Below are 18,977 nucleotides of genomic sequence, written 5' to 3' on the forward strand. Positions count from 1 at the left end.
TATTTAAGGATTTCTTGGATTTAATTTTAGCTCACTGTTGACAGAGCAAGAAGTGTGCATTCCAGACTCTACTTGTTAAGCCACACCTGGAAAACTATGTCCAGTTTCTGATTCCCACAATTCAAGGATCATTAAAAATTGTTGAGGGTCCATTGGAGTACCACAAAGATGTCTGAAGTGTTGGAGAACATGACATATGAAGAAAGGGTGAAGGATTTGGATTTATTCAGCCTGGAGAAGAGAGAGGTGATTTAATCAGTCTTCCGGTATCTGAAAGGTAGTTACAGAGAAGATACTCTCTTCAGAAAGATGCACATTGATGGGACAAGAAGCGACGGATACACGTAGCTCCACACGTAGGGAGGTCTGTCGTTACTCAAGAATAGTTGTTCTCATGGTGGATATTTTTTGCCATTGGAATAGGTTGCCCAGAGAAGTGGTGGAATTTCTCTCACTGGAAGCAGTCAAGGCTTGGCTTGACAGTGCCTTGGATAACCTCGTCTAACATCCTGCTTCCAGCAGCGGGTTGGACTGTTGATTGCCAGAGATCTCCTCCAACCCGGCCCTTTCTACCATTTTAAACTTGTCTTATTTTCTGTCAGAGTGGGAAAACAGAAATACATATTTTTCTATGGAAGTTTTTCATCGAAACTACTTAAATAGCATAGATCTTACTGTCTCTGTCACGTTGCTTTGTAAACGTTGGTTTAGTTGATGTTGTCGGAAAAGCTAGTGCTGAATTCTTTGAGAAGTCCATAATGATATGGACTTCACCTAGTGGTGAAGTGGTGAAATGTTAGGTTTTATGAATGAGCAGTGTATTCCTCATTCAACCTTTAGTAATCTAAAAAATGATGACTTCCCATGCAAAGGATCTGTTTCTGTTGCACAAGGTTTGTTCTCTATTGGAGCTTTTAACCCTATCAGTTATTAAATATTGCTTTCAAATAACCATTACTTCAAAGTTAATTATTGCATTAGTAAAATAGAGAAAGTGAAGCTTCTCAGAATCATTGCAGTGAGTAAATCCACTTGTGAAGAAAGGCAGCCAGTGCAAGAACTGGTCACGTGGTTCGTGAGTGGTTCATATCCGTGCAAATGCGTGGCTCTGCCATTGCTTCCAAGTAGGAGGTTGGTACCTATGGCGTATCGATTTGCTCGATTTAGTTTTGTTCAGGCTTCTTGTATCTGTGTTTTTAGTAAAATGACCTTTTTATCTTTTCTTTTTAGTGAGACTAACTTAAAATTCAAAATGGCACTTGAGGTAACACACAGATATCTTCAAGAAGAAAGTGCGATGGCAGACTTTAATGGTTTGTACAGTTATTTCTTACAGCTCTTCAAATGTTGCTCGGGCAGTTCACAGGGCAAGTAAATAAAACACAGCGGGGGACAGAAGCATGGCCGATGGCGCTTGTGATTCCAGAGTGAGTGGCTTCCTGGCTTTTGTCACGAGCCACTGTAAACAAGTAGCACACAGGAAACTGTGCTGCTGAGCAAAATACGCTCTGTCTGAAGATGAGACTGTTGCCATGAATGAGCTACAGCACACTAAGTAGAGGTGATGGAGCCCTTTGTTAGTGTTTGCCCGCCTGTTTTCTTTGGAAAAAAGTATGTTTGCTGTTGGGATTGGATCTGGACAATATCTTCTCTTGTCCTTTTCAAATTTATCATTGTGATCCAGCTGCTTTTTGTTCATGTTGTGGAAACTTGAGGGGCAGGAATCCCCGCTCTTACTGAGATGTGACACAGTTTTATCTCAGCTGAATTTTTAGCAACCCTAAAATTGCAAATGCTTAAAGGAAACAAAAAAGGAGGGGAAAAAAGAAAGAGAAAGGAGGGGGAAAAAAAAAGACTTACAACAGAGTGACATGGAGATGTAAGCAAGTACTGGTTTCCTTCAGTACGAGAACTGAGGAACATGAAGTGAAATGAGCAACTGACAAATTGAGAATAAACAGAAGGGAGACTCTTTTTCACGCAACACGTAGTTAGGCTAAAATTCACAGTTTGCCAAAGGATGTTGTGGATGTAAAAAGCTTGTGCTTTCAGAAAACATCTCTTGACCAAATGTATATGGAAGGAGAGCCTGCTCACAAATGCATCAGCTCTGTTCAGGAGATCAGTTGGCTGCAACTTGCTGTTGAGTGTGAAAGTGTTTCAGTGGCCTGCACCTCTGATTTTACTCTTCTGTGCGCATCCACCAGTCTTGATGAGAGACGGGGTTCAGGGCTAGAGACAGCAGTGTTTTGGCTTGAAGCTGCCATTCTGTGCTCCTCTGTAGCAATTGGCAGTTCTGCTGACACTTTTATTTACTTATTTCTGAAACGGTTTTGATAATGGTGAGCGCAGCATGAAGCAAAATTTTAGGATGAGTTCAGTTTTGGGAATGGAAATGCAAATATCAAGCGCCAGTCATAAAGCCGGCAGCGGGAATGGGGCAAGTCCTAAGAGTGTGTACTGGTCCTGGTGCAGAAATGAATTATTTCTGCTATTGCAGTCTGGAAAGCAGAATGGCACCCTAAGGTACCGTATTTAAAATGTCAGCAATGCAGCACTGAGTATTTGTACACCCTAAATTTCAAAGAAATTGTTTATTCAGAACACTAATTGTCTCAAAAAACCAACCTTATGAAGTAAAATTACTTGTCTGGTGAGTACAAATCAATGCGTTTTTATTTAACTGTTGTATCTTAAACCTATTCTCTTCCAAATTTTTTAGGTCTGATTGAATGTGAAGAACCTAATAACCGACTGGACAAGTTTGCAGGATCGTTATTCTGGAGAAACTCGAGTTATTCACTGGATGCTGATAAGATTTTATTACGTGGATGTAAAATCAGGAATACAGACTTCTGCCATGGAGTGGTCCTATTTGCAGGTATTTATGAATCGAACATGTGCCATATTTACCAACTAAAAGCATGCCCTTTATGTTACAAATATTGACTGTTTTTATGTCCCAGTTTTGCAAAATAGTAATGCTAGCACTTGTTTGTGTATTGTACCTTTTCTTTTTTTTTTCTTTATTTTTAGGCGCTGATACAAAAATAATGAAAAATAGTGGAAAGACGAGATTTAAAAGGACAAAAATTGACTCCCTTATGAACTACATGGTTTATACTGTAAGCCTTTTTGTTTAAAATTCAGGTGTTTGAGCTCATTTTTAAGCGAATAGAGTGAATGCACATTTAGGAAACTCTTTTTTTTTTTTTTTTTTTTTTTTTCTTTTGGTGTAATAAGTATGTTTCCACTTTGTTCTGACCTGATGGGTTGGGATGAAGTGGGAGGGAACCTAGAAAGGTGCCTTGCTCTTGGTGCAATCTGCCACCCGAAACTGCAGGTGTAGGGCAGCCCACGCAATGCAGAAAAGCGCTTCAAACCCAGTGTTGCAGGTGGTTCTGTTTGTCTCCACTAAACTGTTGGACAGAGAGCTGAGGCCCCCGGTCCTGGTCCAGAGGTCTGTTCAGGCTGAAAGGTTCACCACCCGTGTTTTTGTCCATGGTCAGCACAAGGAATGCGCACTGTCTTACAACCTGCGCTCTACGGAGTGTGATTCCTGGGACGGGAAAGAGGAGAGAGGAGCTGGCCTGTTGGCAGGCAGAGGCGTGTGTCTCGGCATGACTTCCGTTCTGCCCCTGCTCCGAGCGTGTTTGCGTACCCTGTTCACTGCCTGCTTAAATACACGTAAAAAAATGGAAACGATGCTTGGGGAATAGACTAAAACTAGAACCCAGATTATTTGAAGAGACCTTTTTGTGGGAAAGGTTTGCCTCCCTTCTCCTTACTTAGAAATACATGTAATGTTCTCTTTTGAACTTGGAAATTTGGGATTTAAGTCGAGGAGATGTTTTGGAAGTATCTCGGGCCTCTCTGTGTACACTGTAGATTTTTGTTGTCCTCATCCTGCTGTCGGCTGGCCTTGCCATTGGACACACTTACTGGGAGCAGCAGATTGGCAACTCCTCTTGGTACCTCTATGATGCAGAAGACTCCAGTCCTCCGTATCGTGGCTTTCTGAACTTTTGGGGATATATCATTGTTCTGAACACCATGGTCCCCATTTCCCTCTATGTGAGGTAGGTAAATACCTTGGCCTTCAATAGCTGAGCTGGTGATAGGGTACTTAACTTACGGATTAATGGTGAATGGACTTAGTTTCCTGTAAGTGGTAACAAACGCCGCTTCACGTTGGATGGGAAAGCATATTAATTCTCTGTCTTACTGAAAAGACACTGGCTCTTCCCCAGTTACTGCAGTGCTGTTGAAGCTGCGCTGCGTGGTCCGAAGTCGGTTTGAGTGGCCTGTGTAGGGGTGGTGGTGTGATGTGCTGGTAGGTGTAACTGCGGTGTCTCTAGCTCCTGGGCTAAATAAGCAGTTTGAGTCCCAGAAAATAGAGTCTCCTGGATCTGATAACACATCATTATTTTGAAATATGAGATGCAGCTGGGAGTAAGAAAATTCCTTTTCTTTCGTTTAGTGTCGAAGTGATTCGTTTGGGCCAAAGCTATTTTATAAACTGGGACCTGCAAATGTATTACCCGGAGAAGGACACAGCTGCGAAGGCCAGAACCACCACGCTGAATGAGCAGCTGGGGCAGATCCACTACATCTTCTCGGATAAGACGGGAACGCTCACACAGAACATCATGACGTTTAAAAAATGTTGCATAAACGGCCAAAGATACGGTAGGTCTGTGCCAGGCTGATGCGGCCTGTAGTGAAAACGATGGCGGGCGCAGGAGCTCTGATTTGTTACAGGAACGCGGGGCAAGGCTCTGCAAGTCCCTGCGCGGCACAGCTGGCGGCCTCTGGCCAGACTGTACAGGAGTAAGAATTTTAATGCTTGTTTGAAATCAAGTGCACACGAGACTTTTTTGTTTCAATTGAACTTCCACAATTTAGCCCTGGCATTGAGTAAAGCTCCAGTAAAATTGAATTGTTGGGGTTTTCCCACCGTTTTCCCCTTTAAAAAGAGGAAACTGATGGACTTGAGTGGAAAATTCCTAGTAGAAAATTCAGAAATTAGTAATTTACAGAATGCTTTACTTCTGGTAGAAATGCTTCAGGGACAAAATTAATCTAGAAACAAAGAAGAAAATTTAATAAGAACAGCAGTTTTTCATTTTAGTATTAATTACTTCTATTTCCAGTTTTCTCTGGATTTCAGTATTTAGAATACACAGCGTATGTGCTCCAAAACAATTGTTTGGTTGGTTCAAGTAACGAAGAATGCGGTGTGCTAAGCCATGTGCTTTTTAAACATCCTGCCTCTGAAGAGAGAGGAGGAATTTCTGACAGCGAGAGCTGTGTTAAGCCGACATGCATGTTTTATGACAATTCCACTGCATGCTTTTTTTCTTACATTTGCTTTGGTGTCACGAGTATACAAAGGTACCACGGCTGTGAAAGAACTTGCTTTTTAAAAAATCTGAGCTATTCTAGTGCAGTAGATATTCCATGTATTTTTTACTTTGTGAATGAGTTGTAAAAACTTTGTTATTCTATCTTGTGCCTTCTAACTGATGGAGCTTGCCTTGCAGGAGACTGTCGAGATGGAGCAGGGCAGCTTCAGAGCCACCCAGAGGTAAGTTGGTCCAGTCGGGCGCTGAAGTCCCTACGGTCTGTGGAACAGGGAACGTTCCCTTGCCAAAGTGTGAAGAGATGCAGGTAGGCACGAAGCAATTGCACATGAGGTAACTCAAACTCTCTCTTCTGTTTTCTAAGCAGCAAGTGGACTTCAGCTGGAACATGTACGCAGATGGAAAGTTCTCATTCTATGATCACTATCTGATAGAGCAAATAAAATCTGGAAAGGAGCCAGAAATTCAAAAGTTCTTTTTTCTGCTTGCTGTTTGTCACACAGTCATGGTTGATGCTTCAGATGGTGAGTATGTTTGGGTTTTTTGTTTGTTTTTTTTCCTCTTGTGTAAGGGGAAACAATAATTCAAATCCAGTTCCAGAAGGGAGAGGTCCAAAACTAATGCTGATCCCATAAGCGAGAAGGAGTGCTAGGCTGCTCTTTTAAATTAAACAAAAGCAAGAGCCAGTGCTGTTCTGTGTGTTGAACTTATCTGACCCTTTAAGGGAGGAAGACTGTCTTTACGACAGTTGCAGTTGTGGCAAACTTGCATCTTAAATACCAGGAGATTTAGAAAGGTAGGGGAACAGTTTATACAGAGATCTTGTGTCTTCTTGTTATGGGTCTTCTCTCTGTTCAAATACATATTCAAAATCTCAAAAGTATAAACCTCAAATAAAATGATAATGACACTGGCAGTCTCCTGCCTCCTTGCTCTTCCTACTCATGTTTTTTGGGGTTGTTCTACTATGTTATATTGATGTCTGTGGCCAAGGATTTGTCTTTTGGAGCTTCCTTTAAAAATGCTTAAATTAACATCTTGAGAAATTAGGATATTTAAGTTATATTTATTTTGAGACAGAGAAGTTAGTTTTTGCTTTTATACCTGGAGGGAGGAGAGTTCAGTGACTCATCCCATTTGGAAAGTACAGGTAAGAAAAAGTGCACACTCTCCTCTGTGTGCACTGCTGTCCAGTGCCGCAGCAGTGTATTAGACCCCACTTCAGAAAGGGAAGGACTTTGCCTGGCCAGCTCTCAGTCGCTCTGAAGAACGGGTGTGAATTTTGTAGCTGTGGTGTCCAGATGCCGCTGTAACCCTAGGTATATCCTGGCTTTCTCTTTTCACTGCCCCAATGACACAGGTCAGCTCAATTACCAAGCAGCTTCCCCAGACGAAGGGGCCCTGGTTACGGCAGCCAGAAACTTTGGCTATGTTTTCCTTTCTCGAACACAAAGTACCATCACTCTAAGTGAAATGGGGATTGAAAGAACTTACGATGTCCTTGCCATCTTGGATTTCAACAGTGATAGAAAACGGATGTCTGTCATTGGTAAGCTGATTACAACCACCCTTTATAGAAAAGGTCACTTGTATTTCATAGGTTAAAACGTATGTGCAAGGGAAGTTGTTTGAAGTCAAGAATTATGGCTGTGTAACACACAGTCTTATGACAGATTTTAATTCATGTAGCTCTGAATAGCAAAAGAGAGGCTCTGTAACTGGGTCACATGTGTCCACCAGCCAGTCCTGGTGTTCAGACATGGCTTAGGTCCCTTTAGTAGAAGCTTGAAGAAGTGCTGCAAAGGTTATTTATTTCCCTTTTCCCCCAGAGAACAAACAAGTTGTATGTTCCTCCAGCCATTGGAACGCTAGGTATGCAGGCTGAGGTATTAATAGGTCTTTAGTTTTGATTCGAAATATCTTTAAAGAAGTCAGTCATGAATGAGAGAGCTGCTGGTTTTAAGGCTGTAATTATGGTGCATCATATCTCTAGCATGTGTCTCTGCCCAGCTCCTACAGGCAAGTGAGATGTTAATACTGTACGAACCATTATCCAAAACGTAATCCTTGGCAGTTTTAAAACATCCTCCCCCGTCGTGACAGAGAAGAGGAAACGCACTTGTCAACCAAGTTACTTAGTTGAACAATATTAGAGATTATGAAGAAGAAACATGATCTTGTGGTTTTGGTTAGACTGAAAAATCTAATCTGAAAGTATTCCTGTCTCTAAATGTACTCTAACATTTTGTCCTACCTCTCGTATTTTACTCCACAGTAAGAGAAGCAGGTGGAAACATCAGACTGTATTGTAAAGGGGCTGATACAGTAATTTATGAACGGTTGGACCCAAAGAATCTAAAGAGAGAAGCTACAGAAGAAGCACTAGATGTACGTTAGTATTGCGTATGCTGTTCTTAAATTTCAAAATGTTTATTTCTGACTACAATTTTATTAATTTCCTTTTCCTAAGCTGTTAAAACAAATGCAGACCTATAATCGGTTCTACAAGTCATCCCAAACCTGAGAAATAATCAAAGCAATACAAGTTTTCATGCATGTTCTTAAAAATGCATTCATTGTCCTTTCTTTCAAATTCTGTCTACGTGCTTCTTTTTCATCGTTACCAGTATTCCAAATCACTGCACTCTATTCTATTTGTCACCTCTTCAGTCCTTCAGTTCAGACTGCCCTGTCAGCTATAATTTCATTTTTGGCATTTCTGAAATACCCAGGACTAATTGTGTGGTCAGATTTACTTTATCAAGCTTGCCAAACGCTTATGATCGTAACTCTTATGTTTGGAGTGCAAATGAAGGGGTTTGTTTTGTGGATGTGTGTTTTTGAATTATTTTTCAGATTTTTGCAAGTGAAACTCTGAGGACACTCTGCCTGGGCTACAGAGACATTAGTCACAATGAATTTGATGCTTGGAATAAAAAGTTTGTGGAGGCCAGTGTAGCTACAACTAATCGTGATGAAGCTCTGGACAAAGTATATGAGGAAATAGAAAAAAACTTGATTGTAAGTCAAGCTTTAAATTTTTCGTATTTTTGTTCTTATATAAGAAGAAACAGATCTCTTTGAAAATAAGTGATCCTTCATTTATTATGACATTTTGATTTAGATCTTTTCAGTATTGTATTTGCTTTAGAGCCATACCAAATTTTACAGCTTAACAGAACGAAGGGAAATGTATTTTAGTACGTCTGTTTCAGTGTGGTCACTTCTGTGTGCAAGAGTTTGTCTTTACTGAATTCTTAAACTGTACCTTGGCTTGAAGACATAGGCAGAATGGTTGCCTTCTCTACTGAAAACGAATCAGTTTTCTATACATGCTTATCCTGCTAAATACCTGCATTTCAAATATCTTCCAGCTGCTTGGTGCAACAGCTATTGAAGACAAACTACAGGATGGAGTTCCAGAAACTATTTCCAGACTTTCAAAAGCAGACATTAAAATCTGGGTGCTTACTGGTGACAAAAAAGGTGGGTTTACTTACGACCAAAGAGCTAGGAAAAACAGGATAAGGGACAGGAGACAAGCCGGGACAAATGCAGACTAGAAATAAAGCATATGCTTCTAGAAAAGCTTACTATGAAAATCTATTTAAATCAAAACTGGAGGAATTTCTACAATTTCATGCCAGCTGTTCCCAGTCCAGAGTTGCTGACTGGGCTTCTGTGTAACTTCTGTTCCTCCAACAGATGAGCCCAGATGACTGATTTTTGTGACTGTCTTCTGTAGGAAGTATCCAGCTACTGCTTTTCCCAGTGCAAAGCAAATGCAGGACAGCTTCCTTTTAACACCAGACCTGCTTGACTCTGAGGGCAGGTACCAAAACTTGTCTTTTTACAAAAAGCCCCTGATCAGGGCTGAACTACGACAACAGGGAAAATTTACTTTTCAAAGAATCACGAGCGCTGCTGACAGCGCCTGATTTGCTTTTCTTTTGGTAGTTGCTACTCTGCAGTCTAGCCACACATTTTGTTAAGCCAGTTCAAAAAATGGCATGAAATTTGTAAGTTAAGAATCGCTGTACTACAGCCTGGATGGAGGTGCAGCCAGAGCCACATCTCTCTGACACTGGCAGCCGTGGTTCAAGGAATCCAGACTAAGGACAGGGCAAGATAGCGTAGCGTAACCTGCGGGTGATTCTTGCAGTGCCTCTGACATGGAGACGGCCTCTCCACCATCCAGTTAAGGAGGCCGTGGTAGATCTTTCTTCCACGAAGTGGCTGATAGACTTTTCCAGGTCACTAGCAGTTTCTGCATTCAAAATATCTTGTGACAATACATTCCACCACAGTACTGTACGTTTCACAGGAAATATAATTGTCTGTTGTTGACTTTAAATCCGTTGCCTACCGTGCCTTCATTGCCACACGTTTGTTGTAGGACAAGTAATTAACAACCATTGCCCCAGCTTCTCTGTGCTATGTATGGGTTTGGTTTTTTTCCTGTTCATCCACACTGTGGAAACGAAAGGGAACTTCTCATACTGAAACATACCTTCCAAAATTACTTAAAAGGACTTCAGGTACTTCTGGCTGCTCCCAACAGTTACTCATGACAGGACTAAGTAAATACTTTCCTCTCTTATTTTTTATTGTAGAAACTGCTGAAAATATTGGATTTTCTTGTGAACTCTTAACAGATGAAACAACAATCTGCTATGGAGAAGATATCAGGCAAGTGAAAAGCACAAAGGATTTCTTTTGTGGGAATTAGAAATGTTCAATTTAAAAAATTAACCCATCAGTAACATTGGTTTATCCCACAGAAACTAGTCAATGACTGAACAGTGTTTCTTGACAGTTGTTCAGCTGTACATTGTCTGTTTCTTTGCTTTTTATGGAATTGTAATTTTACAAGGCAGCCTCTTAATTGTGGGTAGAGGTGGTGATATCCTATTTGCAGCAGATTATATGTTCTAGGTCAACAACTGTTGACATTAAATTTGTCCTGTAGTTCAGACAACTCTGGAGCCCACCTGGAGTGGGCTAAGCAGGTCTCTACCTAGCCTAAATTTTAAGTAGTTCCCAGGTTTTGCTCTCGTTACCTGTCCGCGAACTCCAGCATTACCCCAGCATCTTTCACCCTGTCCCATGCTCCTGTATGCAGTACAGAGCTGTGCTATGAAAATGCAACGAATCACAAAACATCATAAAGAGTTGTCAAAAAGAATTTGTCATAAAGAATTTATCAAAATGGTTAGACTCAAGGAAAAACAGCATGGGGCTGGGAGAACTAGGGCCTTGTAACAGTGTCACAACTATTCCCGACTCATTTTCCCAAATTCTTCCTTATTTGCAGAGCAGCAGGGATATCACACCAGTGTGATCCTCTTTTCACTGTTGCTCTAGCACTGCTTAGAACATCACCTAATACATGGCACAAACAAATCCTTGCAACATATATTGCATTTCTTTCTTGTAGGCTTTCAGTCTGGGACTGATGTAGCTTAAAAATTTATCCTTGATTTTTCTGTAATAGTATCCACCTCTCTTTCCAGTGCTCTTCTTCAAACTAGGTTGGAAAACCAGAGGAACAGAGCTGGATCGAGTACACATTCCTCCCTAAGAATGAACGAGCCCTTCTTCCAGAGTAATAGAGATCGTGCTTTGATAATCACAGGCTCCTGGCTGGTATGTACAAAAGATGTTCTCCTGCGTGTAAGGCGTAGGAAGCAGGCTGGGGATGCCTACAGGCCATCTAGCAGTTGCATCAGATAAAATGCAGGTCTCTGTTACCCACTGCTCCAGCAGAACTGCCCCAGAGCTAACCCAGGCGTTCGCAGGGCACTGCCCCACGTGCTGGGCATGGCCGTGCTTCCTTCAGGAGCTGGGGAAATAGGAGAGAGGGAAGTTGAAATACCGGGACGTTTTCAGAAGTGAATTGGTTCTCATCAGAAGAAATATTCGTTAAACTCTGCAAGAAGTGCTGTGACACTAAATATAAGCATTTTGCTTTTGTTAATCTCACCAAGTACATTCTTTTCATTGTTTCAGTAGCTCTTTGTTCGCTCCTCTGCATGAGCATTTCATTAAAATGCTGTAAATGAGTAATGAAGTTAAGTGCGTTCTATAGGCAGTACTTGGAGTGCAATTTGAAATAGTGTAGGAGGGAACATAAAATATTTTTCTTACACAGAATGAAATCCTCCTAGAGAAGAAAAAGAAGAAAAAGAAACTCAAACTGAAATTCCCCAGAACAGCAGAAGAGAAGCAGCAGCAAACTGAGAAGAGAAGAAGGGCTGAAGCTTACAAAGAACAGCAGCAGCAGAACTTTGTTGATCTGGCCTGCGAATGCAGGGCTGTGATCTGCTGTCGAGTGACTCCGAAGCAGAAAGCCATGGTAGTCGAGCTTGTGAAGAAATACAAGAAAGCTATTACTCTGGCTATTGGGGACGGTGCCAATGATGTAAACATGATTAAAAGTAAGGCAGCTGTACAGCTTCTCTCGGTAGGAAAGGTCTCCTCTGGGCGTTCTGCAGTCTCTTCGCTATTGCTCTTTGTTCAGAAGACTCTACCAGCTATGTCGTTGCCCACGCTGACATTTCGTGGGTTTTGTTAGCTTCTATGCCTGGGCTTTCCCTTTTTGAGGGAGCCCTTTCTGAAATGGTTAGTGGTTTCTGCTGATATATTTTAGCTTTTTCTGTAGGTGTTCCCTGAGAAGGGACTTGAATTACATCTGTTATCATCTTGTGGGTTACAAAAGTGTATTATAAAGAACAGAGTAATAGCTTAGCTGCCCTTTGCTTGGAAGCATTAGCCGTGCTGTATTGCAGCCGGTGCTCTTTGAACCGCTTCCTGAAAAATCCCACTGAGAAAGAAACTTCTGGGATATGTTTGTGTTAGGAGTGTATTTGTAATCTGCCTGGCCAGTTCATCAGGGGTTTGCTTGCTCTGTCCCACAGCTTAGTTCTCCCTTGGACAAATTTCCCAGCGTCCGTTCTGACAGAACAACCCCTGAGAGGGAATCCAAGCGACAGTGGAGACGTGAGCCGTAAACAACAGGGAAAGGAAGGGCTTATGCACTGTTGTGTTAGTCTTTAAGGCAGCCTTTGTGCTGTATACAGAAACAAAATGGGGCAGAAGAACCTGAAGCAGAGAACAAGGGCAGGTAGAAGATTTGCTGTCGGTCACGTTGTTCCTCTCCCTTTGTTCAACGTAGTGTGTGGTCTTTGTTTCCTTAACTCAGCTGCCCACATTGGAGTTGGAATCAGTGGCCAGGAAGGGATGCAAGCCGTCATGTCAAGTGACTACGCTTTTGGGCAGTTCCGCTACCTCCAAAGACTGCTGCTGGTCCACGGACGATGGTCTTACATTAGGATGTGCAAGTTTTTAAGATATTTTTTCTACAAAAACTTTGCTTTTACACTAGTCCACATCTGGTATTCATTCTTTAATGGCTTTTCTGCCCAGGTAAGAACGCGTACTCGAGTGTGATATTAACAATCAGATCTTCCTTTTTGTCAGTGCAAATAGCAATGGCTTCACCTGGGAGTGATGGGGACCTGGAGTTACTATCAATAACTTTTGCAGGAGAATAGGTGATAACTACTAAGCTAGTTAGTTACAAGCTAAGCAGCTGGTTTTGATTTCAGAATACTAAAGTCAGTACCATGATTGTAGAGGAGGAAGGGATTGTTTTGTAGCAGTCTGGGAAACCTTTCCCAACCCTGCTACTTGAAATATTGCTAGATGGTGAGATGGTGCGTGTTTATATCAGAAGGAAACCCAACCCAAATTGTTTTATCTTCATCTGCTAGCTAGAATGGATTGAAGTGTGTTTGTTGTAACTGCCAGAGCTCGAAGTTCACGTAGTGTTGAAGGGTTGTATTGCGAGGTCTCTAAGAGTTGAGATGCGTCTCTGTGGGCATAACCAGAAGACAGGCAGATGTCATTGTATGGACCAGCATGGCGGGTCAGGGCCATAGCCACAGACAAGCAGCCCTGCCTGAGGTCAGTGCTGTGTGCTGTGATGGAAACTGTGGATGCCTAGGACAGAGAAAAAAAAAAGAACATAAAAAGAAAACGGGGTTCCCAGACTCGTACGTGAAATGCCAAGTGCTCATCACAGTCACAAGTGCAGCTATAAACCAGTGACACTTAGCGTGAGGTGTTCAGGTCACGTACCACCGATGGTTTGTAAGGAGCGGGGCAGCTTAATACGAGCTAAAAATAGTTTCAACAGAGCATTGGGCTAAGGTGCTGCTTGCCTTTGGGTAAACACTGAGACAGGTGGAGCAGGGGTGAATTTTCTCAGGAACTGGAAGGAAAATGTGTAATCAAAACGAAATATTAGCTACTGAAATTCTCCTCCTCTTGCAGACAGCGTATGAAGACTGGTTCATCACGCTGTACAATGTCCTGTATTCCAGTCTCCCGGTTCTGCTGGTTGGCTTGCTTGACCAGGTATTCTCCATGTTGTTAACAACAGATGAATCCAAAGGCATCTAACATCAGGTCTTTAATTACACTGCAACTGGCTGCTTTGGTTTATGTACAAGGCATTTGGGGGTTTTGTTTGGCTTTCTGGCTTTTAAAAATGTATTCCTCTTCCCAGTGCGTGAGGTAACAAGACAATAAGCAGAGGGTTACCGAAAGAGCCAAAGCTGATTGGGTCAGAGGTCTTCAGTGCTAATAATGTTTGTTAAAAATACTTCTGAGTGCCTGCTGTGCCATGAAACCACTCACGCAGCACAGCAATGGGCGGCTTTGTTAAAGGAAAAGATATTCCTTGCTTACCCTTCCGAGCCGAAGGTGCAGGGGCTGAGCAACTTTAAATGACTGTATTAGACAGGAAGTCTTGGTGCGTAGCACTGGTTTTAATTCAGTGGGACAAGTGCTTTTGGCCTTCTCCACTGGTGTTTTCCACACAAAGCTTACCTGCTGATTGGGGAAATCAATGTTTCCGATTTCTTTTATGACAAAAGCTAAGAAATAAATTCAGTATCAAATTAAGATCTCACTTGAGTGTTTGTTAGAGGCCTAAAGAGAGCATGCAATGTTAGCCCCCATCTTCTGCTTATTCACCGTGGAGGGAAAGGACTCCAACACAATACACCGCTGTAGAGAGCTACGCAACTGTGAACGTTCTTGTGTTGGCAAATAACGGGCTAAAAATGTAGAAGCCTGGAAAGGGGATATGTCATAGCTTTCTGAGAGATCTCCTCCAGGCTTGGTTCTTCCTAGTTGCACGCATTACCCTGTGCGGAGTCCTGCTGCCCACACTGCCGTTTGAAACGGAAAAGAAATCTGCCCTTTCCTTTGGGACACTGTGTAGTTGAGCTTCTTATTCTTCAAAGCTCACACTGAGAACAAGAAGTTCCAGCAACTCTTTTTTTTTTTTTCTTTTCTCCCTTTATTAAGGATGTGAGCGACAAATTGAGTCTTCGGTTCCCTAGACTGTATGTTTTGGGACAGAAGGATTTACTTTTTAACTACAAGAAATTCTTTTTAAGTTTGCTTCATGGAGCTATAACTTCACTGATAATCTTCTTCATACCATACGGAGCTTACCTTAAAACTATGGGACAAGATGGAGAAGCACCTTCAGATTATCAGTCTTTTGCTGTCACAGCAGCATCTTCTCTTATATTTGTCGTCAACTTTCAGGCAAGTAAGCTTAGCTTCCTGATCTCTGTTGCTCTGAAAACACGTTCTGGTCATGTTTCTAAATTTGTCTACTAAAACCCATAACAATATGCAAAAAGCTTCCCTTTTTTACCTTCTCTCTTCCCTGTTGATGCGTTCTCTCTGACTGACGTGTAACTGGATGAGAGAGAACTTGACCAAAATGCTGTCAGTCCGCAGAGCAGCTGACGTTATTTTAAATTAATGAACTCATGTGGAGCTTTTCTTTGCTTTCAGATTGGCTTGGATACATCTTACTGGACTTTTGTTAATGCTTTTTCAGTGTTTGGGAGTATTGCACTTTACTTTGGTATCACATTCGACCTCCATAGTGCTGGAATCCACGTTCTCTTTCCTTCTGGCTTTCAGTTCACAGGTCAGTCCTTGTGTTTTGTGTTTCTTGTTCCTGTCTCGTGTGGCTTTGTAGCTTGAGCAGAACTGTGGCCAGAAGTCATGGCATGAACCCAAGGCCTGCGAAAGGAAAGAACGTTCAATGCTAATTCACTTCCAAACTTGTGTTTGGGGCCAGGTTGCTTTATGGGAATATTTCTTCTCTTTCAATGAAAATGAGCTGGAACTTGATGTTGCCCAGCAGTAGGAGTCTGCAAATGAAAAGGAAAGGGAATGTGATGATCTGGCAGGGTATGTGTTTGCCAAATGGCTATAACTGAGCAAGGTTAGGAAGGTAAAACCCCAAGGTAAGATAGAGCCAAATGCTGTTAGCAGCTCCTTGGGATTTTGCTGGAAGTCCAGGGGGGTGTAAGTAGCAGCCAGTTGGAATTTTTTTTCTGAGGAAAACGGTGCTTCCTAATTTTCCTAGCGACAAATCTTTCACATCTTGCCTTGGATCTAAATATCCCCCTCCAAAATAACAAGTCCCCTCAATTTTATGTTCTCATGTTGAAAAAAAGGTAGTTGCCTCCAATATGTTTTTCTTTGACCTTTAGTAATCTTTTAGACTTATTTTATAACTTCCTTCTACCTGAATATTTTATGTATTTGAGAAGTTTACAAAGATAAAACTGCTACTTAGTTCGACAGAAGGTTCCATGAGATTGGCTGTGTTTGGCTATGAAATACCGCTTGCTGTCTAGAGCACATACGTACCAGTGACGCTGGGAGGACTTTTTCTTGCTTTGCATGCTCTAAAGCAGGACAAAAGCCACGCATCTCAGCCAAGCTTGGTCTTGCAGCCTCCCATAACTCTCCAAAGGGCTTTGACGTGAATATGGATGTGTTGTAATAGAAGTGCTTCACAAAATTCTTTCCTGTTATGCTCTCTTCATCGTGGAGTCTCTGAATAAAAGCTTGATGGGGCGATACAAAACAGAATACCTGAATGTCAGGTGCTCAGGAAAGAAGCTCTGGCTTTCAGTATCTTACTTGTGTTTTATAACTAGTTTACTTGATCATGTAATAAACTATTTCTTGCTCTTTTTCTCTCTAGGAACTGCTCCAAATGCTCTGAGACAGCCGTACCTCTGGCTGACCATGATTTTAACAATTGCTATTTGCTTACTTCCCGTAGTGGCACAGCGTTTCTTATCAATGACAATTTGGCCTTCAGAAAGTGACAGAGTGAGTAAAGTCTTACATTGTTTCAGTTAAGTTGGCATGTATTTACCCACAGGAGTCAGTGTTGGTGCTAATATTGAGACAAATAAGTGACTGCCCTAAGGAGAACTACACGAGAGCAGTGCTCAGGCTCCGCGGCCAGGGAGGGTGGCAGTGGGCTCTCCAGAGGCCAGACGGAGCCCGCCTTCTCGCTGGGTGACAACTGGTGCTGTGAGGTTTTGCCATCCAAAGCGGAGTGTCGCTTTGTGCTCTTGTTTCCCAGTATCTTCCTTGGGCTTCTGTGGGACGCAGAGGTGCGTGTACGAGCTCAGCACACGGTTCAGTGTGGGCTCATTCATTGTTGGTCTTGGCTGAGCACTGGACTCCGTAAAACCGCAGAAACCTACTGTGAAGCTACTGGTGGCCTGACTTTTGTTTTCATTTGGGCTGTGCTGGAGTTCCATCATTACGTGTCAGAGTATAATGGACAGTTTTTGTTTGCCTCTGTTCTGCCTTGAGCTGGCAGATGGCACGTGGGTATGAACTCAGTTAAAATGGCAGTACTGTTGGTTAAACATACCTTAGAGAAGTGTCAGCACGAGAACACAGGAGGAGCTTTCAATTGCGTATCTTCAGTGCGCTTCAATGCAAGACATTTAAAGATAAACAAAATTCTGAAGTTGAAAATAATATAGTAAGTCTTCCTGAAACAGTGATGTGTTACTGCATGTATTCTTCTTTCTAAAAAATCAAATAGTAAAGAAGAGAACCCTCCTGTTAAGCAGCTTAGGGATGTAAAAAAATATTGGGTTCTTTCCCCAGACAGCAAATGCAAACGAGCCGTTGTCCCTTGTAATCCATAAGCTGATCTCTCTTTGCATGCACGAAGATTCGGAAGAACCGCAAGAAATACGTGGCAGAACAACAACAGTGGAAGCGAAGGCAGAGTGCTTTTCGCCGAGGGGTGTCTGGCCGTCGTTCTGCATACGCTTTCTCCCATCAACGGGGCTATGCTGATCTTATTGCTTCTGGACGCAGTATACGGAAAAAACGAGCTCCTTTGGACGCAGTCCTAGGCAACAGCGTGACAGAAGTCAGAGACGCTTGTGGAACAAGCTGATTACCGCATTTTGGGGAGAAGGTTTTTATCCCAATGATTGCACAAAATATATATATTTTTTAAACAAACTCAGGATATTTTTTTAACCAAATGGCATAAGGATATGAAGAGTCTTCTGTTTTATCACAGAACTTCCTGGTTTTGGACTACTTAAAACCTAGGAAAGCCAAGAGTTCTCTACAGAGCTATTAATCCTTGTGCAACTGATTTCTGTTTAATGTGAAAGTGAAGGATGGGCGTGTAGGGTATGAAAACCCAGCATTGTAACTCCTTTTTTTTTTTTTTTAATGATGCCTGGAATTGCAATTTTTTTTTCACATTTTAATAATGTGTTGGTGTAAAACTGCAGCTACATTTCATATTTTGTCTTGGAAGCAAACTGCAAAGTAGGCGTTACCTTGTGCGCGCCGATTCATTACATTGCGCAGTCAGAAAGGCAAATCAGAGGATCCGTCGTGTCAGAGGGCCCTGGACATTCTCACCTGGGCTTCTACAGCTGAGGTTAAATTCATCTGGCGATAAACTGGAGTCAGTGTCAGCTTTTGTGAGGAATTCTGACACTTACCGGTGTGGTTTCTGTTACAGCTGACTACAGCGTGCTGCGCTAAATGGAGAGCGATGGTGCTCTGCATCGCGCTTGTGTGAGCGATTCGCCTTTACTCCTGTCGTAACCGATTCCTTCATTCCCCTGCAGTAGAGACCCGACTCAAGCGTTAACAGCGGGCTTTTCCTCGCTCGCCGTTTCTCTGCCCGTCTCTGTCTGCAGCTCCAGTTGGTGCCTCGCGTCTCTGGGAGGCTGCCCTTTGAGCTGGCAAGGGTTTCTTCATTTCGGTTGGTACACAGCGGTCAATAGTGGGTAACTAGAGCACAGTCGCTTTGAGCTGGAACGCGTTTCACTTGCAGCGAGCCAGTTCTCACCCTGTCAAGGGTTTTTTATGAATCTCTCGACATTTGCACATACTTTTACTCCTTGAGCTATCTGAATGTTTCAGTTTTTATCTACTTCCCACTCCCGGACTAAAGTTGATTACTGAAATGGTTTTATAGTAAAAATCATTATTTACAGCTCTTGCTTAATGGAATGTACATTTCAAAAATGTAATGCAAATAAATATCCTTAAGTTTCCAGCTTCCCTTCCCTGGGTCAGAATAGAAGCGTGAGAGGAGTTGAAGGAGGAAATGGAGGTAACGGCTCTCTCAGTGAGACAGATGGCGTTGGGCTTCAAAAGAAAGAGAAAAAACCAGCCCCCCACGCGCGGGGCTGTAAAGCCGGGGGTACTATTAAAATATTCGGCATGTAT

The 18,977-nt window shown here is 42.3% G+C and overlaps 1 protein-coding gene across 1 annotated transcript in view; it reads left to right on the top strand.

Annotated features, from left to right (window-relative positions):
* ATP8B1 (ATPase phospholipid transporting 8B1) overlaps positions 1–18,804 on the top strand; it is a 37,862-nt gene extending 19,058 nt beyond the window's left edge. The window contains exons 9-28 of the mRNA XM_010119053.2: positions 1,231–1,313; positions 2,723–2,881; positions 3,037–3,125; positions 3,889–4,079; positions 4,481–4,689; positions 5,544–5,587; positions 5,731–5,887; positions 6,724–6,912; positions 7,639–7,751; positions 8,220–8,384; positions 8,738–8,849; positions 9,977–10,052; positions 10,877–11,009; positions 11,515–11,800; positions 12,565–12,788; positions 13,698–13,781; positions 14,739–14,984; positions 15,240–15,378; positions 16,450–16,580; positions 17,446–18,804. Of these exons, the coding sequence (XP_010117355.2) occupies positions 1,231–1,313; positions 2,723–2,881; positions 3,037–3,125; positions 3,889–4,079; positions 4,481–4,689; positions 5,544–5,587; positions 5,731–5,887; positions 6,724–6,912; positions 7,639–7,751; positions 8,220–8,384; positions 8,738–8,849; positions 9,977–10,052; positions 10,877–11,009; positions 11,515–11,800; positions 12,565–12,788; positions 13,698–13,781; positions 14,739–14,984; positions 15,240–15,378; positions 16,450–16,580; positions 17,446–17,676 (3,061 nt within the window). The 3' untranslated portion in view covers positions 17,677–18,804. The remainder of the gene's footprint in view (positions 1–1,230; positions 1,314–2,722; positions 2,882–3,036; positions 3,126–3,888; positions 4,080–4,480; positions 4,690–5,543; positions 5,588–5,730; positions 5,888–6,723; positions 6,913–7,638; positions 7,752–8,219; positions 8,385–8,737; positions 8,850–9,976; positions 10,053–10,876; positions 11,010–11,514; positions 11,801–12,564; positions 12,789–13,697; positions 13,782–14,738; positions 14,985–15,239; positions 15,379–16,449; positions 16,581–17,445) is intronic.
* Positions 18,805–18,977: the final 173 nt, after the last annotated feature.

The sequence above is a fragment of the Chlamydotis macqueenii genome, chromosome W, assembly GCF_036417535.1.
Source record: "Chlamydotis macqueenii isolate bChlMac1 chromosome W, bChlMac1.mat, whole genome shotgun sequence".
NCBI classification, from domain to species: Eukaryota; Metazoa; Chordata; class Aves; order Otidiformes; family Otididae; genus Chlamydotis; species Chlamydotis macqueenii.